We start from the raw sequence: 26,591 nt of genomic DNA on the forward strand, positions 1-26,591 counted from the left end.
GGAATTTTGGCTCATTGCTAGGAGCCTCTATCTGCTATTAATGACAAGTACTATAGGTTATGCTTATTGCTTACTTAATGAATAATGGATATGGATATATATATAATTAGGCGACTTGCGGATAATTTAGTCTTCATCTTTTAATTTCTTTTCGTTGCTGCATTTTACCATCGGTTATCATATATCAAAAGGTGTTTGAGCTTTCACCAAATGGTGAAGCATGCTTTAGTGTTTATTTATTTTTGAGAGATCTGTGTAGAGGACCTAATATTTTCATTTGCAAGCTTGGTTGACTTTTTTCTTTTTTTCTTAAAGATGTCATATCATTTAGTAAATGTTCTCTCAATTGATGCCGTAATATTCTTCCTCCCTTCTTAATGATATTCATCTTTAGTTAAAAAAATTGCTTAATTAATGCCAAATGTACAATTATTGAAGCATTCCTACTGGAGTACGGAATATTTTGGTGCATTATATATATGCACCAAATGCTCATCACTTTCTTCTTGTTTTTCATGATTATAATTAAATAATTAAATTACAGTATTACTTTTTGAGAATGATTTTCAGCTACTAACAAATAGAACCATTTTACAGGTAATTTTGTAGAAATAAAGTGAACTGCCATGTAATCTCAATTTTACTCTTACTTCTTTGATAATTAAAATGAGGAAACTGCAAATTCCAGTTAGGGGCTGTTTATTCCTGAATGCTTAGAAATATTAAGATTCTGGAATTATTTTGTTTGCTGATATCCTGATACATAATTACACCTCCATTTGCTAGGTGGTCCTTCACATAGTTACCTGAATTCACCAGGTAGGTAGCATACTGTGTACCATTTCATGTGTACCATTTCATGTGTACCACGTTCCAATTCATCTGCATACTGGAACGTCATATATATATTTTCCACGTAAAATATTTTATATATGGCATACCGCATACCCGTTCCTGTACCTGAACGTATTGCATTCCATGTAACTATGGTCCTTCATGCATCATAGTATATCAGCCAGACGTGGTGAATTAAGTTGTCCTAAACCTTGTTGACTTGCTAGTAACCTAGTTGAAACTTCCTACTAAGGGAAACATTTGAAGTTAATTAATTTATTTATTTTTAAGTTGTTTCTAGGTGTCTCATGCATTTCTTGTCAAATAGTGGTAAAACAGTGGTAACTTTAGTTTCTGTTTGGTTGCCAAGAGCCTTTGCATCCTTGGAGTTGCCCTTTGTAATTGGATTAGGCAACTATTTACTATCTTACTTTACACTTTTTCATTTAGTTTTAGATGGGAAGTGATGCCCTTGGATTTTAAGGGTGGGAATGCATGGATGTAACTCAGGTTCTGCTCTCCTTGTAAATGCTGAGGTTGATTCCATGGGAGGAGTTGTTGATGGTGGAGTTGGTATAGGTCTGAAAACCTCTCCGCGGCGAGCAGCTATTGAGAAGGCTCAAGCAGAGCTTAGGTGAGAATGTTTCTACTCACCATTTTTTTTTGTCTATCAGTCTAGTTCTATGCTCAAGAATAACTCTTGCATGTTTATAACAGACAGGAGTATGACGTTCGTGAAGAAAGGAGAAGGGAATTAGAATTTCTTGAGAAAGTATGAAAGTTTTAATAATTTCCATGATATATTCTTGAACACTTTATTGTAAATGTTCATAACCTGCATCTGTAAGTGCAGGGTGGGAATCCGCTGGACTTTAAGTTTGGAAATGCTGCTTCAGTTAGTGTACAGTCTACATCATTCACTGATCAGCACCATGAGCAGTTGGTGACCAGGTTTTTTACTGTACTTCATTGTTTTAATTTTTTATATTTCATTAACTGTATATGCTACTTGTTTATGAATGTCTCGTGTATTTGCTAAATGCTACTTGTCTTCTTTCTCATATCTTGGCAAATATGATACAGTGAAGCTAAAGGTAGTTTTGCATTGACTGCTTCTCCTCATGGTGACTCTGTTGATAGTAGTGCTCGACCAGGGGCTCCTTCTCTTAGTGAACCAAATACTGCTGATAACCTCTTACTTTTCGATGGTGTAAATGAGTTGGCCAAAGGTGAAAAGCGGTCTCTACATTCCAGTAAAAGGAATAATATTGCACCATCAGAACAGTCTTCTCAAATTGGTGGGACTCAAATTGCTAAGGAGACGGAAGATTCTGCTATTTTCCGCCCATATGCTCGAAGGAACAGGTCCAGACCAAATCATGGTCGGGGTGCTTCAAGGGATGGGAAAGGGTTACTATCGGATGCAAACAAACAAAAGGAGCACATTGTGCCTTCTGTTTCTAAGACAAAGCCTGCTAGTTCAAATGGTGAGATAACTAACAATCAGACAACTAATCATCCGGTGGATAATGAATTGCCTGGTGTCCGGGCTCATCAAACTAGTGGTAGTGCTAGTGTTCCTGAAGACAAATTGGACATTACCTCATATAGAAGAAACTTAAAGGATCAATCTATTCTACCTTCTCAGGATGATGCTTCACAAAATCCTATTATTGTGCCTCCTGGGGAAGCAAATGTGGTTGAAGAGAAGGACCCACCAGCAGCGTCAGCTGATCTTGATCCTCCACCTTCTGTATCTACTACACCACCAGGAAATGAGTCTTGTTCTGGTCAGCCAAATGGATTTGGTAACTTGAAAGCGGACAAGAAAGGTGCACCAAAAGAAGGCCAAAATGCCAATGATGCACTAGGCATGAAGTATTTCGATTCAGAGTCCTACACACAAACTAGTTTAGCTAGAGATGTAAATAATGATAGTGATTTGTGTACTAATACAAAGAATGTTGAAGCAAATGGAAGTACCATTGATCATACATCAGAGTTTGAGATGAAACTGTATTCAACCGGTTGTGAAGTTTTGAATGAAAGGAATATGACTAATGCTGGCGAAAGTGGTTCTACTGTTGCTGATGAACATGTTGATGGTTTTCAAAATAATTCTGGTCAAATGGTCAAAAGTGACAATGAGATCCTTATCAATAACTCTTGTATGCAAAACATGGTGAATGATTCTTCCAATATGGAGGGAGTGCATGACAATGATTCTACAGTATCAAAATCTGGTAAAGAGGAAAGTGGTGTCTTGGTGGATCATTCCTGTTATGTCAAGGAAAGCAGATCTGACAGGCATCAAGTTATTATGGATAGGTCAATTTCAGAGACTCCTCAAACTGCTTCAGCTGAAACAGTCACTGCTGCTCAGCCTGGTTATCAACCTTGTTCTACATACCAGTTGAAGCTAGCAGACAAGGCTCGTGAAGATTCTATTTTAGAAGAAGCACGAACTATAGAGGTATGCATTTTGTCCTGTTTTCTAGTGACTAGGGCAAAATTAAGTTGTTGGTGCTTGTTTGGTAAACTATAAGCTTTGATGTGATATGCTAATCAGGTTAAGCGGAGGAGGATTGCTGAGTTATCGATTCACACGTTGCCCACACAGAACTACCAAAAGTCTCATTGGGGTTTTCTCCTTGAGGAAATGGCATGGTTGGCAAATGATTTTGCTCAGGTATTATTTGCTGGACGTACAATTAATTGCTTGTTTTCCTTCACCTGTTGTTGGTTCCTTTTTGTTTTCAGAACTATAAGAATATTAACCTTCATAGGAAATAATGGTACTTGATTTTCTTTGCTCTTTCTTTTCCTGCTAAAATTTATTTGTAGGAGCGTCTTTGGAAGATGACTGCTGCTGCTCAATTGTGTCATCGAGCTTCTTTTACCTCCCGATTGAGATCTGAAAAACAAAACAAAAGTCTGGGAATGAAAATCTTGTCTCACAACATAGCAAAAGCTGTCATGCAGTTTTGGCATTCAGTTGAGTGTGATGCTGACGATAACCTAATTGGTGGTTTGGTTGAGTCTGGGACTGTTGATTCAAGTGAAGCATCTAGGGACAATAGAAGAAATTCTGATACAGTTCTGGTTATTGCCATGACTCTTGCTCTATAAATGAAAAAGAAATAATTCTGCACTTTGTCACTTTCAATATACAATTTGTTTGATTAGTTGCTATTTAACACGATGTCCATTCAGGAGTCAATTGATGCTAGCTACACGAATATTGCTTTTGCACTAGGACTTTCTGATCATGTTAACTTGGAAAGATTACTCGGTGTGCATGTTTTTGGTTTTAGTTTGAACTCTTCTACTGAGTGGACATTATTATGCTCAATGCAATTAAGTATTCATATTATTTACACCTTAGGGCTGGAATAATGCAACCCTCTCTTTATTTAGATTTTAGAGATTGGAGATGACATCTGAATCTCATATAGAAATTTGGTTTCAAGTGGTTCATTANTCCATACATGATTTTTCTTTTTCTTTATATATATATATATATATATATATATATATTGTTTTTATTTATTTATTTTAAATTTTATGCTTTTGCCTTTTTCTGTTTGGGCATTGTTGGCATCCTATGATGATAAATACTAAAGTGATTTGGGAGCCTGTTTTTCAACTTGTAAGATGCATTAGATGCTGAGAACCTTTGCATGATTTGGTTGTTTTTATGTTGGGTCATCATGATTGGGTTGTTTTACGTTATATGATATGATACTTTAACATCCTTTGCCTCGTTAGGTTAACTTTGTAGTATTGTTTTACATTATGAGCTATTTGTTTATATTGCTTGAATTTTATTTGCTTTTGACAGGAGGCAAGCAAATACATGGAAGGACAACATCATGCAAAGAAAGCTGCACTTAAAGTTCGTGCATATGCATTGAATTTTCTGAAGGATAATAGATCTCATGGAAGATCCTCTCAAGCTGAAGCACCCACAACACCTGAGAAGATATCTGACTGTGGGACTGTGGACATGTCATGGGAGGATAATCTTTCAGAAGTATGGGCACACTTAACCTATACTTATTTGATTAGCTATTTAATTTTGGGTTTAATTTTGAATGTCAGTTACTGGCCCCTCTCTCTCTCTCTCTCTCTCTCTCTATTTAGCAACATGTTAGTTAAATTTATTCCTTTTTTTATTTACTTTTTAAAATTATTATTTAATAAAGTCCAGTGATTGTGGCTGTTTGAATAAGATTCATGCACTTTACTTTCTCTAATTGACTTCACTAGAGTAAGCAAACTGTTGAGATATATTTCCTGGATATGCTAAACAGATGACACTTCTCGCTTGCTATGTTTGTAATTTCCAGGAAAGTCTTTTCTACACGGTTCCTCCATCTGCCATGGAATCATATAGAAAATCTGTTGAATCTCACTTTCTACAATGCGAGGTACATTTATGTTCATATATACTTTCTCACCATCTCAAGGCTCATGGATGGTTTGCTATTTCAGGAAGAGCATTCAAGTCATTAGTTTATGATATTGGTTGACAGCTTGATTCTCTTATATTATTCTGATATATGGGTACTAATAAAATGAAACTTTTCAGAAAACTGGTAGTAGCATTCAGGAGGAGGTTGAAACATCTATGTATGACACCCCAGCAGGTACTACTGAGAATATTCAGATTATTTGATTTACAGGTGCATTGGTACATTTTTCTGAAATGCATGACACTTAAATTTTTTTCTTTTTTAAATTTAAATGTAGATTTTGGATCTGAAGAGATTACATATGATGAGGATGAAGCAGAAACCAGTACTTACTATTTGGCCGCTGCTTATGATGGTAGCAGACCACCGAAATCTTTACAGAAACGGCATAAAAACAGGATAAAGTCTTACACTAATAGGTCCAGTGAAGTTGGAGCTGATTTGCCTTATGCACGCTATACAACTGGAACTCAGCCATCCACGCTGTTTGGAAAAAGGCCTGGTAGTTTACATGTTGGCCCAATACCAATAAAACGCATGCGTACAGCTTCTAGGCAGAGAGTTGTGAGTCCTTTCTCGGGGGTCAGCGGGACAGCACAGGCTCAAGCTAAGACAGATGCTTCGAGTGGAGATACCAGTTCCTTTCAGGATGAACAGAGTACTTTACATGGATCACAAATCCAGAAAAGTGTGGAGGTGGAGTCAGCTGGAGAATTTGAGAAGCCATTGCCTTTTGATTGTGCAGAAACATCTGTTAAAACAAAGAAGAAAAAGCTAAAAAATTCGGTAATAAAAACCTTTATTTTTGTTTAATTAATTCAAAGTCTGTATAGTACTTCATGCTGGACGACATGTGCAGCTTGTTTCACTTTATTTTTTAAAGCTATACTTAAGCTGTATTTGCTTAATAATTATTTCTCAGGGTTCTACATATGATCCGGCATGGCAATTGGATTCTGTTGCTCTAAATGAACAGGTAATTCTATTTTAATTTGATTCCATTCCGATTGTTCTACATGCTGAAAATAATATTTTTGGGTCAATTTAATATGAGCAAATCAAAGCAGGAAAACTAAAATAGAACTTAAAATATAGTTATCATTATCAATATGGAATACTATTGATCCTCCATTATTGGTAAATGTTATATTTCACAGGTTTTTATTTTTTTTAAAATGGTGATATTCAGGCATGCATCAAAGCATATGCAACAAATATTAATAGGATAACTATCTAATGGATGCTAATATTGGGTGAAAAAGATGAAAGCTTCCTCATTCTAAAATCTAGTATGGGAGAGGGGAGAGTAATTGTACAAATTTGTAATATAGATTGTTACAGAAGTGTAATTGGGCAGAGTAATCTAGTATGCTCCCAGTTATTCAATTTTTGGTCATAATCAACGATGCAAATTTTCTAATATATTTTACTTTGTTTATTCTAAATGGTAACATAATGTCTCTGATTCTATCGGGAAACGTTGTTCTGCACCTATAATTCATAGCTTTTGATATGCTGGTTTCCTTAATTCCTTTTAGAAAGGGGACGTATCGCTGCTGAAATGGTGTAATGAAAAGGGGGTAGGAGAGGTTGAGTAGGGAGATGATCGTGGGAAGGTTATTTGTTTTTTATTTAGTAAAGTTCGTATCAAATATTAAGCTTTTCTCAAAATACCTTTGTTTCAATTTCTGTATATTACCATAAAGAGATAAAATCAAAGTTAATTTTCCAATAAAATAGTGAAAAAAATGTGGATTGATAGAATCACTAGTTACTAATAGAATAACTCTTTTGCTCTACACTGCAGAGGGATCATTCAAAGAAGAGATTGGATAGCCATCACTTTGAATCCAATGGTAGTAGTGGTAAAACAGCTTGTTATCTGAATATATTTTAATGTATTGCTTACACGTGTATTTTATGTTTTCATGCTTTGCATATTCAACTTCATGTTCTGAAGGTTTATATGGGCAACATAATGTGAAGAAGCCAAAGACGATGAAGCAATCACTTGATAACAATTTTGACAATAGTGCTCCAGTGACTAATTCTATTCCTTCCCCAGCTGCTTCACAAATGAGCAACATGTCCAACCCAAGTAAATTTATTAGGATAATTAGCGGACGTGACAGGGGCAGGAAATCCAAAGCACTGAAGGTAACTTTCGTCTGAATTTTGGTCTTGTGGTAAAGAATTTGTTCTATTATCTTACTTAGCTTATTATTATTATTATTATTATTATTATTATTATTATTATTATTATTATTATAGGTCTCTGCTGGACAGCCTGGTTCTGGAACCCCATGGTCACTATTTGAAGACCAGGTTTGTGGTTGATTCACTATCTTTATCTTTTACATTATGCTGTTTGTGAGCAGAGTGTTCAACTTATGGTCCATGTAGCCAATCTCACCCAGTGGGGCAAGGCTTAGTGTATATATATATATATCACGATAACATGAATGAAAGGCTTATCTCTATTCTGCTCTATTTCAGGCACTTGTTGTCTTGGTGCATGATATGGGTCCAAATTGGGAGCTTGTAAGTGATGCTATCAACAGTGCTCTTCAATTCAAGGTAATGATTTATAAATATGCTTTATTCATTTATTATAATATGACCACTTGAATTATGCGTGCAATAATGCCAAAAATTATGTCTGAAAAAATTTTGTTGGCTCCACGTGGCATCTGCAGCATTATCGGAAAACTATATGTTTAGTATTTAAGAGTGGAAATTTTTACAATAGTAGTGGTGGTATTTTCCTCTTGGTTCAAAGGAAGAAAACTACTATGTATTTTGGAACTGTATTTTATCCATGAAAGAAATACTCTATGAACTTCTTCGCCATATTTGTCATGAATCCGAGAATTTTCCCTGTTCTCTTTTTTGTATTAATTTACTTGGCGAATTATTTATGTCTTATTTGAATTGTCACTTACGAAATTAAATTTTGCAAAAATTCCAGTGTATCTTTCGGAAGCCAAAAGAATGCAAGGAGCGCCACAAGATTTTAATGGACAGAACTGCTGGCGATGGTGCTGATAGTGCTGAAGACTCGGGATCTTCTCAGTCTTATCCATCTACACTCCCAGGAATTCCAAAGGCACTATTCCTCGTATCATTTCTTGTTTTTTTATTTTTCCTCGTGTTTCTGAATCATCCCTGTCAATTTAATCATAGCGTTGACTGTGTGGATTTGCTTCAATGCTTAGCAGGGTAGTGCCAGACAGTTGTTCCAACGTTTGCGAGAGCCAATGGAGGAGGATACCCTGAAATCTCATTTTGATAAAATCATAAAGATTGGGCAGAGGAATGATTACCGTAGGAATCAGGTTTGAATCAAAAGAATTTGATTAGACAGTCTAAGGTGCAAATGAAATTAAAAAAATGGTAGTTAATTTTTGCAAACACTTTTAAGTTATTAAGGGCTTGCGTGGATAATTGAAGTCACATTTTTAGCTCTTTTGGATATAAAGGGTAGCTCAGTACACAAGCATCCCCCGTTAACATTTTGGGACATCCAATGCTATTTTTGGTTCCTTTAGGGATGTTAAGATATTTAATGTCCCAAGAACCATTTCTAAAAGTACCACTAAAGTATAGACACATCAACCTATTTGTAAGCTATGTTCTGGAACTTCCCTGCAATAAAAGTTAAATAAGCTAATTACTTAAACGTGGCCAAACTTTGGTGATGAGTGGTTCATTACTTCATTCTTGTAAGCAGTTGCTTTTGATATAAGTTTTCCACTTTATTGTGGTTAATGAAAATCCAGTTAATTCAGTTACTTGTAGTGATGCTAGGAGTGGTATTATTACCACTAGAATTATAATCAGCCTTATAATAATATTCTAAAGGAACTAACTCGTTTGTTGCTCCAATCTTATACATCTCTTGTTCCTTTTTCAATGTTAACATCTTTTAATTTGTTTGTCTTTCATGTTTGATTCTTCGTAATTTTGCAACCTTGTTTTTAACTAGAGAATAAACTAACCACTTTTTACTGTAAAGATTTAAGCATTCACAATTCTAACCATGAAAAATATAACCTAATTCAATACCCATCAAACAATTGGGCTTGTTTACATCTTTCATAGGTAGAATTCCTAACATTCAAATCTTTAGCAGTTTATTCTTTATCTATTTGTTTATTTTTTCTTTGTTACCTTCTGAATTTCACCTCTGCTGTATCTACTGGTTTAACTCCTGAATGTTTCCATACTTGTAGTTGGTTAATAATATGTCGGGAATTGTGTTTAGTCATTATTTTGTGGTATATCTTCATACTGCTTTTTGAGTGTGGATTTGCTGCCTACCTAACAGTACCACTTGTAAAGCTATTATTTTGTGACACACCCATGATTTCCCATGGTGGTTATTGATGTGGGAGATGCATTAATAAATTATGCTTCGTCTGTTTATTTCTTAATAACATTGTGGATTATAATTATAGGAAGCTGGTAGCAATTTAAAAGTAACTAAGTTGTGCGTTCCCTTTTTCTTTCTCTCTCTTAGACATAACTGATCAAGTATTTTTCACTTAAATGCAGAATGATAACCAGGATATAAAACAATTAGCACCTGTCCATAATTCACATATGATTGCTCTTTCTCAAGTCTGCCCAAACAACTTGAATGGAGGTGTTTTAACGTAAGTTCTGTTGGTTTTTATTTTTGTATTTTTTAGTAGTGTATATGTTTCATAACTAAGCCATTTTGTCTTTTGTGGTATCAAAGGATTACGTTGTAATGTTTTCATTTCAAATTTTTATTTCGGTTTCCCAAGAATTTTAATTTTTTTTGGTTGAAGGCCGCTTGATCTCTGTGATTCAAATGCAACAAGCCCAGAGCTCCTATCCATTGGGTATCAAGGTTCTCATGCTGGCGGTTTACCATTACCAAATCATGGTTCTGTACCATCAGCCCTTACAACTTCTGGGTTGAACTCTCCTATTACACCGTCTTCTGGTATGGGTCTTGGAAATAACTTGTCTTCACTATCTGGTCCGTTGACTGCCTCTGTCAGGTATGCACATTATATTGCCCAACTCTTGCTGTCGAATTATATATGCATATCATCTTAAGTTATTCAACAGCTTAGGGCTTCATTTTTCAGGGATAGCAGATATGGAGTTCCAAGAACCTCACCTTTATCAGCAGAAGAACAGCAGAGAATACAACAATATAATCAGATGATGTCTGGCAGAAACATGCAGCAATCTAGCATGTCAGTTCCTGGAACTCATTCCGGAAGTGATCGTGGTGTTCGCATGTTGGCTGGTGGAAATGGTATGGGCATGATGGGTGGGGTGAATAGAAGCATTGCAATGCCAAGGCAGGGGTTTCAAGGGATGGGATCATCATCGATGCTCAGCTCTGGGGGCATGATTTCTTCCAGTATGGTGGGGTTGCCAAGCCCTGTAAATGTGCACACTGGAGTTGGTGCCGGACCAGGCAACTCAATGCTTAGACCTCGTGAGGCTCTGCATATGATGAGGGTAAGGAGTGTTATTGTTCCATATAGGCTTTAATTGGTTCCAGTGCTGATATAACAGTTTTGGAAAACATGACATTTATGTGCAACAGGCATCCTAGTTGGTTTTTGATAGCCTCTTTCAACTTAATTATCCAGTTGTATAAGACAAGTTGGTCTTCTATTTTCACTTTTTCATTAGCTAATTTATTCTTCCTTCTCGTTAGCCTGGGCACAATCAAGAACATCAAAGGCAAATGATGGTTCCAGAACTACCAATGCAGGTCAGCCAAGGGAACAGTCAAGGTGTTCCAGCTTTTAGTGGGATGAGTTCTGCTTTTAATAATCAGACAAATCCACCACCTGTTCAAGCATACCCTGCTCATGCCCAGCAGCAGCATCAGTTGTCCCAGCAACAGACCCATCTCAGCAATTCTCATCCTCATCTTCAAGGTCCTAATCATGCTACGAATTCACAGCAACAAGCTTATGCATTCCGATTGGCAAAAGAAAGGCAACTACAGCAACAGCAGCGTTATCTGCAGCAGCAGCAGCAGCAGTTTGGCTCATCAAATTCACTGATTCCACATGTTCAGTCACAAACTCAGACACCCATATCATCATCACCTATGCAAAACAGTCCCCAAGCGCAACCACAAAATTCATCTCAACAAGTATCTCTTTGCCCTGTAACACCGTCACCTCCTTTGACTCCCATATCATCCCAGCACCAACAACAGAAACATCACCTTNAAACGGGGAAGCAACGGCAACGTCAGCCACAGCAGCGGCAGTATCAACAGCCTAGTAGGCAGCATCCTAGTCAGCCCCAGCATGTACAGTCTCAACAGCAAGGTAAAGTTCCGAAAGGAATTGGAAGAGGAAACATGGTGGCCCACCAGAATCGCTCTGTTGATCCTACACATCTAAATGGTCTCTCCGTACCTCCAGGAAGTCAAACTGTTGAGAAAGGGGACCAGGTCATGCAGATGATGCAAGGCCAAAACCACTATTCTGGATCTGGTTTGAATTCAAATCCACCCTCGAAGCCATTGGGTACTGCTCCTTCAAATCATTCCCAGTTGCAGCAAAAGCTACAACAATCTGGACCAGCAAACACTTCATCAAAGCAATTGCAGCCAATATTATCTACTTCTGATAGTAGCATTCAAGGGCAAGTTTCACCAACACCATCATCTCATATAACGTCACCTACACAGCCCTCTGTTATTGCTTCTAACCATCATCAACTGAAGCTACAGTCTCAGCCAGAGTCTATGCAAATTAATCAGAATCAATCAAATGTTCAGAAAATGCTGCAACAAAACAATCAGGTGCATTCTGAATCATCAAATATATCTCAATCTGATTCCCCTAGAGTCAACCGGCAGCCTGCAAACGGTGCTTCACAGTTTAATACTAACACTGCAATGTCTCAGGGTTGTATGGATTCTGCTGGTGAGCTAACAGCTGTTCCCACGGCATCTCAATGTAAAACATCCGAACCTCCATTTGATTCCGGTATTTCCAATCTAGTTACACAGGTGAACTCTTTTGGGGGCACACCTGTTGGTGGAAATTCAGCTGGAAGTGAGCCACCAAATATTAGTCAAGGGGTGGTATCAAGATCGTTGTCAACCAGCTTGCCTTCTCAGCCACACAATGCTGTGGTACAGTGGCAGCAGCAGCCATTGCCTTCTCAACAGAAGTCTTCAACACAGTCTGTCCTGTCAAAACAGCCATATCAGCCAGCAGAAATACATCAGCATCCACAGCAGCAGCAAGATAAGGAGCGACATTCTCCCAAAGATGTGGCTTTGCAACATCAACCCCAGCAGCAAGTGCAACATTTACAACCAGGGCAGAGCAGTTTGCTTATCCGTTCACCTAATTCTGAAGTGGAATGATTTCAAATGGATATAGCTGCTCCAATTGTGCTTGGTTCTTTCAGGATTGGGATCTGTATGCTCTTTTGTCAGCAGTGTACAGGTAGGTATATATACATAGATTCCTGTTTACACTCTGTATATGAAAATATAGTGAACATTGAATTGCAGATATGGTTTACCTAGAGTTATGTGGCTTGGTCATTGAATTGTGCTCTGGAGGTATCTGAAGAATTTATATTTCAGGATTTTGAGTTGGTGCTAATGTTATTTGAAGTTTCTTCCTTGATGGTATGTTAGTGGTTAACGAAGGAATAGAAGTGGGAGGGAGACTCGTTTTCATTCTAGTGGCCAATCTAGAACTTTCCTGGGAATCTTGGAATAATATAATATATATTTAACTATAGATTTCCCATTGTTTGTGCTGATTAATGATGTTTTAAAGACGACTAAAAATTCTTGTGTATGTTGCAATGTTAAATATCTAAGGAAAGTGGAAAACCAAACTTTAAAGCTAGCTGTTAAGGGGCAAGAACCACTCTCTTTAAATACAACATCAAGCATCCTTTACTATCCAATTTAATACTTTAGTTAGTCCATAATATCCAAGTTCTTAACAATACACCGCCCCTGGAGACCTGACATCCATGGCGGGTTTGCTTTATTGATACTGACCTGGCAGTGGCCACTTCACTACCGGTTATCACTATTTGGTAGTTACCTTAATCTAGCCTATAGGTAGTCTTTTCCATGGAGCGGACAATCAAAGCTTTGATACAATTGCCAAGTTCCTAAGGAAAGTCAAAAACTAGACCTTAAAAGCTAGCTATTAAGAGGGAAGAACCATTCTCTTTAAATACATTAAACATTTCATACTACTCGATGGTGGACTTTGGGCATAACATAATACCCAAGCCCCTAACTTTTAGGACTTGGAGTGGATTAGAAGCTTCTATTCCTCTCTCTCCTGATAGCCTTACCTCATCAGGGGATGTAACACTAACTCTCAATTATAATTGTTTGCAGTTCATAATCATTAAGATTGATAGATAATAATTTTCAAGGAACAACTGACTTATATGCTAGGAGCAGAGTGTTAATCCTGTTTTCTTCTATGTTTTCTAGATATATTTTCTAGATCTATAGACGCGACCTTTCACTCTATTTTTTCTGTAATGGTTGTAATAATTCTCGTCAGATTTTAGGCAGAGTTTGGTGGTTACATTTATATTAAGTTGTACAGTCATTTTCCGAAAGTTAAGTTTATTTTTGGTTTTGGTGTATTTATTTTATTTCATTTCAGTATGGCGGGGATATAATTTTTTGTTAAATGTTGAGGTAGTGGTAAAACAGGCATGAAAACTCTCTGAATCTTGTTCTCCTTTTTATTTTTTTCCCTCTAAAGTTCTATTTTATCATGTTGGATTGAACTAGAAATATAATAGAAATGACTACTTATGTAATGGTTTTTGTGCAGATGATGCTGGTTAATCACAAGGGCTTTGGATTATGGAGACAGATCCATTGTTTTTTGCAGGTCCTGTTAAAGACTCAACCAAAACTACTTTTGCAGGCGTCATTCCATACGTTATTATTGTTCCAAAAGTCTTGTATATTACCACTGCTTAGAGGGTTCCTCATTTTATTTTTCTTTTTTTTTTTTTTTTGGTTTTGTTTTGGAAAGAGACGAATATAGAGGTTTGTGTACAGGATCGTCTCTTCTTTTCCCTTGTAGTTTCCCCTCTTCTCATTTGTTCTTCTGCTATTGAGCAGAGGAACATCCTCTTTTTGTTCTACTAGATTAGTGACTGTATTATTGCCCAGTTGATTGGGATAGCAATCATTTTTATGAGCAAAAGCCAATTCAACGTTTTGTGAATAGAAGATTTCTGATGTATGCACCAGCCAACGGCGCTGCCATATCTCCCTTGGTATTCTAACAAGCTGGTTCCTAACCATTTTTAAATGTCTTAGTTGCAGCTGTTAAAATTAATCCGTGTTGTGTAGATCAGCAGAGTGCACGGTTTAGATCAAAATACTTTTACACAGCATGTTTTCTTCAATCAGAATCTGAACCGTTGAGGGGCGAAACTGGTTACGATAATGTTTATGGGTTTGTTCATGTCCAAAGGTTCCATTGTATTACACTAATCTCGGCGAATGTTAATGTTTCTAAGGTTGTATTTAGTTCTGAGAAGACATGACATTGAAAATAAGGCAGAGGATATTGAAAATAAGACAAAGGACAGAGGCAAAAATTAGTTTTTTTATATTTTATTTGGTAATAAATTAGATTAAACTAGTATTGAAAAAGGGTAATTATCGATGCTAAAAATTGACTGTCGATACGACGGTTTGTCGTTGATAGCATAAAAAAATAAAAATTAAAAATAAAATATTAAAATCGGCGACATGGTCGTCTGATATTTTAGAAACTTAGAACTCTCTCACGGTTTTGCATTACGACGGAGGATGTGTTGAGATATTTTTTTCTCTTTAAAATCGACAAAAATATTATCGATTTTAATATTTATTATAGATAAATTTAAAAGATGAAGATCTTTTTAAAATTAAGTGGATGATTTAGATTTATTATATAAAATAGACCGAGTCTGCTATGGTGTTGATTTTTTTTTCCCAAATAAAATCGATATTGGTGTCGATTTTTATCAAAACAAAATTTCCTTCCACAGTTACTCCCCGCGTCCTTCCTTTCGCCCCAATTCACCTCAATTTACCTCAGAAGTTAACCCCAATTCGCTCATTCTCCATTTCACCTCTGCCATTTCACCAACCCTCCTCTCTCCGATGTCGCCGCGCCTCTTCGCTCCGCTGCCACCGTGTTGTTGCTCTGCTGCTCCCGCACCCATCGTCCCCCCGTCCCCTGTTTCAAATCGAAAACACGTCGTAACACCTCTTTCTCCGTATGAATCTCCGGCAATTTGGCACATGAACTATTACGAGTGCTACTTTAATTTGCAACAAACGATTTCACAGTTCCATTAGTCTTGCAACATCGAATAAGGTTCGGTTTTTCTTTTCTCTTTACTTTTCAATGTTGTTTTCCTTGTTTTGTGAATTGTGATTCCAAATTTTCGATTTTCGAATGGAGTTCTTCTTTTCTGTTCTGCAAATTGTTGATTTCTTTATTTTTTTTTTTAAAGACTTTGCGATTTTTGTAAAGTCTCTGCTTGCTCTATATCTCATATTTTCTGATTCTTCCCTGCAGCTGCTTTGGTTTTACTCCCTATATGAAGAATTTCATTCTGTTATCTCAACCTCTTTGTTCGATCCAGCAATTGATTCGAATTGTATTGGAATTTGGAACTATGGTTTCACTTAGTATGTAACCCTAACTTGCTCTTTTTCAGAGCTTGAAACGAAGAGGATTTTGCTCAAAATTTTCAAATGAAAAGCAGAAGAAAAGCGCGGAAGCTGGTACAATTTCAAGTTTCTACAAGAAGGCATATGAAATCGTTACTTTTTCATACTTCGATCTAGTATAATAGTATTTTTTGTTGATGAATTTAAAATTTATATATAATACTCGTACCCTGGTATGTAGAGTAGCTCTTACACGTTGTATCTCATCATATAATCATAGGTCATTTTATCTTCATTAACAGATTATATAGGATAGCTAGATAGGCATAGATGTTTCAACTCTGGAGTTTGATTACTTGGCATTTGTTTAAAGCCTCAATATGATTCTTGAAAATTTATGTGCCTTCATGCAGAAACCTGAAGAAGGATCAATCAGTCATAGAGTACAGCGATTGGCAAAGTACAGATTTTTAAAGGTCTGGCTAACCTATTCATTGATTATATCTGCTTAAACTTGTGATACTTTTCTCAGTTAGTGACATTCTCCTTGTTTACTGAACAGAAACAATATGATCTTTTACTGAATGCTGATGATTTGGACGCAATGTGGGTTTGCTTAAGAGAAAATTGTGTAATAGACGATGCTACTGGCTTGGGTTTCTAATTGTTTTGTCAGGGTAATTAGTTAGTTATTATTTAAGTAATTATTAATTAACTTGTCTTTCAAAATAACTTAAGTAATTACTAGTTAGGTATTGTGAATGCCAGTGAGAACAGTAGTAATAAGCCTGAGAAGACGGTGAAGAGTGTTAACTTCCATCGGTTCCTACTAGGGTGCTCCTACTTAGGAACATGGTATGCATATTCAATAGTTCATGCTGCATTTTTTTATTGTGATTCATTTAATATGATTTGGCTATTATTTCCTTCTTATTAGTCTTTGAGATAAATGCCAGTGTCATGTTTTTGTGCTAGAGGCAAAGGAGGGCTCAAAAGACCATAGTTGAAATTGTTATGGAAATTTATATATACCCGTTTGATAAGTTTAAGTGACAGAGTGACAAATAAAAAGGAACAAAGAGAGTAGTTTAGATTTAAGTATGATTTATGCCGCTATCCATGGAGTCAAGGCCAGGGAGAGCTTAGTTATTGTTGCTATATTATGGGCAACTAGTTTGAGAGCTAGGGAGCCTATTCTATGAGAGTTGTTTGGCTATGCTGTGTTTTCTTGCTGTTCTCATTACTTGCATCTTGTATTTCTAGCTGTCTAGGCCTAAGTATCTTGTTATTGTTGTAATTGTCATCGTTTGTTATTGTTGATCATTCATCATTTAATAGGAGTACTCAATTCACTCAATTGTCATAGTTGTTAGTTTTGTTATGATGGCCGTATAGACATAGAAGTATAGCTGAGATGATCTCAAGGGATTCATTTAGCCATTCCAATTTAATTACTAAGTTGCTCTCTACTGCTGGCCATGTTTTATCTGGTATATGTAACTTTGTGGTTTTGTAAAGGTGCACACACAATTGGAGTGTCTCACTGCTCAACAATCAGCAACTGTTTGTACAACTTTACTGGGAAGTTAGATCAAGACCCTGCACTAGACAGTGAGAGTATGCACAAAATCTGAAGAAATTCAAGTGCAAGAGCATCAATGACAACACCACTTTGATTGAGATGCACCCTGGTAGCCGCAAGACCTTTGATCTTGGTTACTATAACCAAGTTGTTAAGAGAAGAGGCCTATTCACTTCAGATTCTCAGTTGTTGGTCAACAGTGTTACAAAGTCTGGTGAACCAATTGCTTCAAGGGTCGCTTCGGAAATTCTATGCTCAAATTGCAATGCCTATGGAGAAAATGGAAAGAATTAATGTCAAGACCGGGACACAAGGTGAAACCAGGAAGCAATGTGCATTGGTAAATAGCTAAGAGTAATATATATATATATATATGGATTTGTGTCATGGTATGTGCAACTTTGTATTCTGTATTATTACTATATTTTGTCCTTTTGTGTTTGCTTATTTTATGCTATGCTGTAGGGTGCACTATTTCATAAGAGAGCATATGGTGTGGGTGTTTTTTTGTGAGCTGGAATAAGTGGGTTCCATTTTCATAAATTTTTTTCATTGGCATTTTTGTTTCATCGTTGTTAATTAAATAGATATGTGGTTTGGGTTTTTCTTTCTTTCTTAACATTTGTTTTTCGTTTGTTTGCTTGTACCTGAATCTTTAAAATATATTGGAGATCTTGTAAAATGAGAAACAAGATAGGGAAAAAACTATATGGCTATTAAAATCGACGGTAATGTTGTCGATTTTTAATGAAAAATATGTCGGTTATTTAATAATTAACGACAGCTAATTTGTCAATTTTAATAAATCAAATATCGACACAAGCGCCGTCGATTTTAGATAATATTATCGACAATCAAGGTGTCGCTTTTATTAAATATGTAAAATTTTAAAACCTATATTATCGACAAGGTAGCTATCGATTTGATTAAAAGTTTATCGACAACCCAACAAGACGTCGATTTTATTAGTTTTTTGAAAAATCGATACGCTTTAAAACGACGGCTAAAATCGTTAATTTTACCGTCGATTTGGCCGTCGATTTTAACGTTATTTCTTGTATGCGATGCACGAATTTATATTTTAATTTGATATGGTAAATCAAAAATAATATTTTATAATCATAAATCTCTCAAGTTTAGTATAACATTATCATTGTTATTATATAATAAACTTACTCTTGTTTTATCTTTATACAAAGTAAAATACAATGGAACAGTTTGAATTCTATAATTTTGAATCATAAGAGACCTAGAAAAACAAGAATATATACATGTCAATTTTACAAACTTTATATCATAAAGCTAATGAAAATTTATCGACAATCTAATATTTTACTAACCTCATTAGAAAAGCAATTGGCATATGATGTGCTCTATGTTACACACTTTATTTCAAGTCAGAAAGTATAATTAATAAATTAGTTATATCTACGACAAATATTTGTACAAAAGTGTAAATCATAACATGTTACTAAAATGAAAATACTATTTTTCTTACCTAAATATTATTAAAAATTTCTTTGAATACGACATTTGTTGTTTAGGCCTTTGGATTACTGTCTTCATCTAAAATTAGAATGTTCATACCATTGCGACTCTTAACTCTTGACAAAGCAACATAAAGTTGCCCATGAGTGAATACTGATTTTGGCAAGTAAAGTCCTACAGGTGATAATGATTTACCACATAATGAAATACTTTTTCTCTCCTCATATGTAGTATCCCGTTGTCCAATAATGTCCAAGTTGCATTCCAAATACGATTTGGTTTGCTAATACTATTAGATATCAATAACATCACAAACAGCTTTTTCAATTGATGACTAGACCTCATTAATAACTGCAATGAATTTTCTATCGTCACACAGTAGTCCCATAAAATAGAAAGCATCCTGAAAGCTAGGATATGTAATCCCATTAACTGTTCTAATAGACTCATGTCGTGCAACTTTTTTGAACAGTTAACAAAATTCTCATATAGTAAATATCATCTATACCTGGTGGAACATAGTTTAACCACCCGATAGAATATTCTCTCTTGTGTGGATGTCATTCTCTTTTTTCTCTATCATAAACAAATTGATTTGAAAACTCAGCATATGTTAAAATTTGACCTGTTTCAAATTTTTTGTTGGCATCCATCCATGCTAAGAACATCGTACCTTTCCCTTTCTCTTAATCCATGATTTTCTCAAGATTGTCATCGTCTTTAAATATGATATTTTGCTTTTCAGGAAAATAAAAGGTTAATCTCATTACTGAAAACCATCTCTGATGAATATCATAAGTCAAAGTTCTCCACACAGCCTCCCGTGTAGATAAATACCTATAATCATAAAATTATTTGATCTCATAATACATTTTTTTTAAGTATGCTTTATCGTTTATATTTTTAATACTAACATACCAATAATAACATCTTTATCTTTATAGTAATACAAATAGGGAGTTCATATGTTGATGTGGCGCTCATACGTTGAATCAAAAAAAAAAACTCAAGAAAAAATAATGTTTCCACCAAAACAAACATATGTTTAGCATTATTCTAAAAAGGGATTCTCAATTTTCATTCTCAATCTTGATCTTCTTCCAAGTTGAGGTATCTCTTTTCACCCTGAATCTTCCGACTTCAAGGATAGTCGCTTGGTTGGTGTAATAGCATTTTCTAACACTTCGGAATCACCATTGTCTGCAATCTCATTGGAGAATTCAAGTAGTAAATTCTGTACAAAATACTATGTTAGATTAAAAAACATCCTTCACCTTTGATTTTAACTCAATAATATTTTTTTGAATAAAATTTGGCTTTAACTTTTAAGAAAACAAACAAACAAAGAATTTATTTTTTGAACAAATACCTTGACACCTTCTACTTCCTCCCCTTTAATGATTGAGGATGCCTTGAGGTTGGTGATGAGGGATAAATGTCGGTTAGAAATTTTCACAAAATAATTCCGTCGAAGTATAAATCCAAACCAAAAATCAACCCTCAATCAAAGTTTAATTTGTTTGTCACAAGTGCAAACCCAATAAAAACCGAGAGTATTTAAACCTCTGGTCGTCTCTCAAAGAATTGCAGGGAAGTGGGCATATTATTCATTATGGGAAAATATTTTCGGGATTTTGAAATGATGAACAAGAAAGTAAATAACAAGAAAGTAAATGGCAACTCAAATGATAAAAAGGTCTTGGCAAGGGTTGGTGGTTAAGAATTACTGTCCTTGTTACTAACCACAACATTATAATTACAAGGATCATTCCTACGTTGTCATCCCCAAAATTAGAGAAAAGTCAAGTGGACCTAATTGATCATAGTCCATAAGTCCTAGCCACTCACTAATTAATTTAGTGAAAGACTAGAGTCAATGGAAACAAATTATCAATCACTTAGACATTGGTAACTCAAGGTCACCCAAGTTACCATTTCAAGCCAAGAATACAAAAATTTACTCTAAAATCTAACCAAACATTTTATCAAACACTTGGAAGGCATAAAAGAAAAGCAAAGTAAATTGGCAAGAAATATAAATTCTACAACTACCCAATGCAAAAAAATAACAATAACAACTCAATTAAACAATAAGAAACATGAAAACATAAATTGCATTAAATGAAATTAAAATCAACAAGAGTGCATGAACATAAAGGCAACAAATAAAAGGAAATAACAAGTAGAACTAAAGGAACAAAGATGCAAGAACAATAAATTGCAAGAAAAAGTAAATGAAAACAAGAACTAAACCTAAATCTAAGGAAAATCTAACCTAATTCTACCCTAATTCTAGAGAGAAGAGATAACTTCTCTCTCTAGACTATAACCTAAAGCATGTTACTATTCTACTCCTAATTGCTCTCCCTTTGTTTCCTCTTGAATTTTGCATCAAATAGTTTCAGAAATGAGTTGGATTGGACTTCTGCAGCCCCGGAAATCTCCCCCAGCCTGTTTCTTTAATGAGGTCACGTGCTGCTTGTCACGCGTACGCGTCGCTTGGCGAATTTCTGATAACGTGTACGCGTGGGTCACGCGTATGCCTCGCATGGCAGATTTCCAAAACTTCATTTCTTCATGCTTTCTCCACTTTTGCATGCTTTTTCTTCATTTCTTCAATCCAATCTTTACCTTCTAAACCTAAAATCGCTCAACAAACATATCAAAACATCGAATGAAATTAAAGTGAACTAAATTTTGAAATTTAAAGGTCTAAAAAGTATATTTTTACTCTTAAGTGCAAATTAGGAGAAATTACAAAATCATGCTATTTCATTGAATAATTATGGAAAAAGTTAATAAAATCCACCAAATTCAATACAAGATAAACTATAAAATTGTGGTTTATCAGTTGGAAACAAACTACCGGTATAGTTAACATCCTGAGATTACAATTAGTTATTAATTATTATTTATAAATTAGATACTACTAATGACCAAATAAGCAAAAAGTGAATTGATTTTAAATAGAAATTACACTTATAACTGTACCCACAATTTGAATAGGATGGGGCTCTTTAAATTTATTTATGAGGTCCACATCATCAGTCATCTTCCTAATTTGATAAGAAGGTGAAAAGTGTGGATTATAAATAATAATTACGTTAGATATAATGCACATAATATTAAACTCAAGAATTAAAAAGATAACATACACACCTATTTTTAAATTGGATGACATTTTCATCTTTAAGGTTGAAGAACATCTTTGTGCCATATGTGAAATTTTGTAAAAGAATCTTCTCTGAAAAATTTAATTTAATACAAAATGAGTAAAAATTCACATAAAAAATATATTTTGAAAAATTTATTGATGAATATTACCGTTAAATAACTTCATTCTGGTAAATTGTAAGACGACAATAGCTTCATTCTTGTTGCCGGAACCCAAACAAGCATTTAACTCGTGTGCGTTGTTGCCAAAAAGGGCACAATTCATTATTTTTCTATGTCAAATAGAATGTTTAATATTAAATATATTTTTTATAACAAAATAAACAAAAATTAATTACAACTTAAAAATTAACTACCAATAAAATAATATCAAACTATATATATTTTATATTTTTAAAATTTAAAAATTAATAATTAAGTTAAAATTTCAAACACAATTTAAAAAAATTAATAATTATTTAATTAATCATTTTAAATTCATAAAAATCAAATGACGTAAAGAATATTTTTTTTGTAAATTATGCTTATTATTTATATTTTTAATATTAACATGTCAATAATAACATTTTAGGTAAAATGATAGAAAAAATATCTCTTCACCGATAACAAAATTTTTCAACAAATTAAAATCCTTCAAGCAAAAAAAAAAAGTTTAATATTACAAAAATATTAATAATAAAATAAGTTGAAATAACAATTTAAAAAGATGAGAATAAAGGATTTTGGAAGTTGTATTTAATTTTTTTTAATTTTAATTATTATTATATATATTATCTATTTAATATATTTATTTTATTTAATTTTATTAAATATATTCATAATTTAATATATAAAATATTATATATATTCATAAAAAATAATATTTTCTATTTTAATAATTTTAATATTATATTTTATTAATATATTAGAATATATATTTTATATGTACAAAAATATACAATAAAAAATTTGACAATAAATAAAGATTATACAAATTTTAAAGAACAAACTATTTGTTATGTTTAATATCTTTAGTTTGCTCTGTATAAATTCAAATACATAAATTTATAATGAAGTTAATATCAAAATTTTATATTTATATAAACAAATATATGATTACCTATCGTTCTCTAATTCAACAATATTGTATTTACTAGACTTGTCATTCTTTCTAAGAGTTCTCTCATTTTCAATTCCAACAACATATCCAATAATATCTAAAATAGATTAAAATAAAAAAATTTGTTGCCAATAAGTTTGTTAAAAAAATATAACCAAAATTATCAATGAAATAAATAAATTTATCAATAAATTATACGTTTTCTAAAACAATAAACTTAGCAACTAAATATGTGTAATCGAACCCAAGAGCATTGAGAGTGTCAAAATTCACAAAGTTAAATCTATACCGTGGGATACTTGACGATTCTGAAAGTATGTGCACATCAGTACATTGGTTTAAATTAACCACATACTCATGATGTTTAGTCTTGAAGTTACTCGCATTGAGTCCAACACCAAAATATCTTATTTGATAAGATATTAATTCTCTTAGCAAATTTACAACTCGAGACACAAGAATCTTCTTAACTGAGGCATATTTTTTCCTTCCTAAAATTGATAAACAAAATCAAAGAACAATTAAATGGGGATAAACAAACATATTTAAAATATGAATAATATAAATTTAATATTGTTTAAAAAATTGGTAAGAAACTCACGTTTTTATCGAGCCAAACTATCTCAATTGAATATGACAACGGAAAATTTTTTGTATCTTGATAGTGTCCATAACATTATCACTTATATACGTACACACAAATTCTTAATTGTAGAATTGATCTCATCAATTTGTGAACATGAACTTCCATGGAAAAAGGATAGAAAAATTTTAAATAATTGATTGTATTGAAAAAGGAGTTGTTGTATTATGTATCTCTTATCTGTATTTTTATAGTGGGACTCATAATCGAAATTTTTTAAAATCTAATTGAGTTTTATTTCAAATAACTAACTATTTAAAATGCTTTTCAAATTTAGTTTTCAAAATAACCTAAGCAAATAACTTAACCTAAGCAAAATAATCTAAGTAAATAACTTAAAGTTAAAAATAAAATTTGAAAAAATTCTTATGATTAAATTTGCAGATAAAATAAATATAAACTTATTATTAGTCGTTTTTTTAAAAGAGTAATATTGTCAATAAAATAGATTTTATAAATAAAATGTAACTATAATTAAAAAGTATAATAAGGAAAAGTCTAGGGGGCCAGCAATTTTGTTAAATTCTGGCCAGCATATAACCAGCAAAGAAGAGTGAACCATTGGATGAAATCTCATACCAATCTCACACCATTAAAACCATCATTGATGGCTATTTGATGGCTACAAAGCACAAAAGTTGCTGGCCCTAACATTCTTCATATAATAATTCAGTATTCTTCTATCTTAAATAAGATTTTGTATTTTTATGTTCCTATTTTGGTGTTCTGTACTTATAAATAAACGAGCTTTAACACCAAAGATGGACGGATGCGGTTAACGTGTTTAACTTATCATTTTGCCATGACGTTTATAAATAGTTGGAAGGAAGTCGGACTGTTTGGTAGTCTAGAAATAAACGGGCTTGAAACTTAATCTAAGAAGTAATTTTAGTAGTATAGCTTTGTTTATTTAACTAATATATTTAATGATGACATAATTATTTATTTGTGGTCAAGAAGTAATAACTCAAATGGCATAGTCTTCCCGTACTTAATTAAGAGGTTGTGGGTTCGAGTCTCCATATTTTCGATAAAAAAAAAAAATTTATTTATTTGTGATTCTATTAACTTAGCTCTACAAGACCATGATGTGATTCAAATAATGCAAAATAATATAAGAAACAAAGTATATTATTTTATAAAACAAGTCCATGATGTTAGTCTTTCTTTTCTATTCCTATTTCTTTTGTTTAGGACGTCTTCGTTATTATCATTATCTTCTTTTTTCTTTTCTGTTGCATACATATTTTTCTTCAATTTAAAATTATATAGGATTTATTTTATTCTATTCATGCACATATGCTCGTGCATGATTTACATTCATTATTTTATCAATCTTTAAGCTTAGTGTAAATCTCTAAGCTTAGTGTTAGTAACATCCTATCACCATAAACTTTACCTTTAACCGTAAAGCAAAGGACGATAATGCGTCACGACAGTTCTAAAGCTCAAAAATATAATATATAGTCAAGAAATAATAAAACTAAAAGCCTGATGAAAAGAACATAAGATCAAAGACGGATAAAAGCGCAAAGCAGTCACACGACAACTAAAAGCCTAAAAAGCACGAGATATAAAAAAAATACATAATACCTTGCAAAGCTGCAAGATACAAGGTAATAGATATAAGATAATCAAGTTATATATATACAATATCCAAAAGAGAACTAACCGCAGCCCGCAGAGTTTAAGGCCACTAGTTAAACAAAATACAACAGAGTTTTGATAATAAAATAGCCACGTCCTATCTCTCAAAGTTTTCAGAAATAAAGCCTCCAAGGCATAAAGTTTACAAAAGTGAGAGAATACAACAAAATAAAACAAAACTAAAGTTGAGCCATCCTCTGCTCTATCACCATCCGCCAACTCACTAAGGTGAGTTGCGACCTGCATCTGAAAAGTAACAACATATGGTATGAGAACCGGGGATTTTCAATATGGTAACAGTGCCCAATAGATAAGATATAAGGTTCCGGGAAGCCAAAGGCAATCCTAGAACTTCAAACCGATATAAAATTCAACTTATAATAAAATCTTAAACCATAAATGGTTATCTAACTTAAGGATTTTCTATTCTACAGAACACCGCTATTCCACAGCTTTCGCCAACCTATCCTCCAAGCAATTCCATCGCCACCGCCTACCGAGCCTCCTCAATCCCAGCAGAAAACACAAATAGATGCAAACAAGTAAAAGACAAGTAATAACATAAACCGCAAGTAATCCAATTAGCAAGTAAACATGTTATACAATTTGGTACAATGCAATTAAACAAAGCAAACAAACATGTAAGAATGCATATGGTGAATGCCTGTCCTATTGGCTATGATATCACTTGTCAGTTCAACTGCCAACCCGACACATCATCTCGGGATGTCGCCTTTCTGTCATGTATATAAATTGCACCCTGAGATATAGTGCCCTAGTGATGACTGCGCATCATGTCATGTTTTTCTATGCTTTTTCATATCAAAATTTAATTCATTATGCTTAATTATTGAGGAGTTTTGTGCTTAAGTTGTATATTGCTTTAATTTCTTTGAATTGTTTAACTTTGTAGAAAATGGTGGAAAAAGAAGCAAAAAGCACAAAAGAAGCAAAGAAGCTGG

At 33.9% G+C, this 26,591-nt stretch overlaps 1 protein-coding gene across 1 annotated transcript in view; it reads left to right on the top strand.

Annotated features, from left to right (window-relative positions):
- The window catches only part of LOC107639322 (chromatin modification-related protein EAF1 B), a gene marked incomplete in the record, with an annotated part of 15,884 nt that extends 1,331 nt beyond the window's left edge, over positions 1-14,553 (top strand). The window contains 23 exon segments of the mRNA XM_021121160.1: positions 1,285-1,468; positions 1,552-1,606; positions 1,688-1,785; positions 1,918-3,307; positions 3,404-3,523; positions 3,679-3,936; positions 4,676-4,867; positions 5,184-5,264; positions 5,426-5,483; positions 5,587-6,095; positions 6,232-6,285; positions 7,117-7,165; positions 7,270-7,466; positions 7,581-7,634; positions 7,806-7,886; positions 8,278-8,415; positions 8,528-8,644; positions 9,864-9,964; positions 10,124-10,339; positions 10,430-10,811; positions 11,014-11,538; positions 11,540-12,775; positions 14,150-14,553. Coding sequence (XP_020976819.1) covers positions 1,326-1,468; positions 1,552-1,606; positions 1,688-1,785; positions 1,918-3,307; positions 3,404-3,523; positions 3,679-3,936; positions 4,676-4,867; positions 5,184-5,264; positions 5,426-5,483; positions 5,587-6,095; positions 6,232-6,285; positions 7,117-7,165; positions 7,270-7,466; positions 7,581-7,634; positions 7,806-7,886; positions 8,278-8,415; positions 8,528-8,644; positions 9,864-9,964; positions 10,124-10,339; positions 10,430-10,811; positions 11,014-11,538; positions 11,540-12,693 — 5,972 coding nt within the window.

Source organism: Arachis ipaensis, chromosome B04, assembly GCF_000816755.2.
Source record: "Arachis ipaensis cultivar K30076 chromosome B04, Araip1.1, whole genome shotgun sequence".
NCBI lineage: Eukaryota > Viridiplantae > Streptophyta > Magnoliopsida > Fabales > Fabaceae > Arachis > Arachis ipaensis.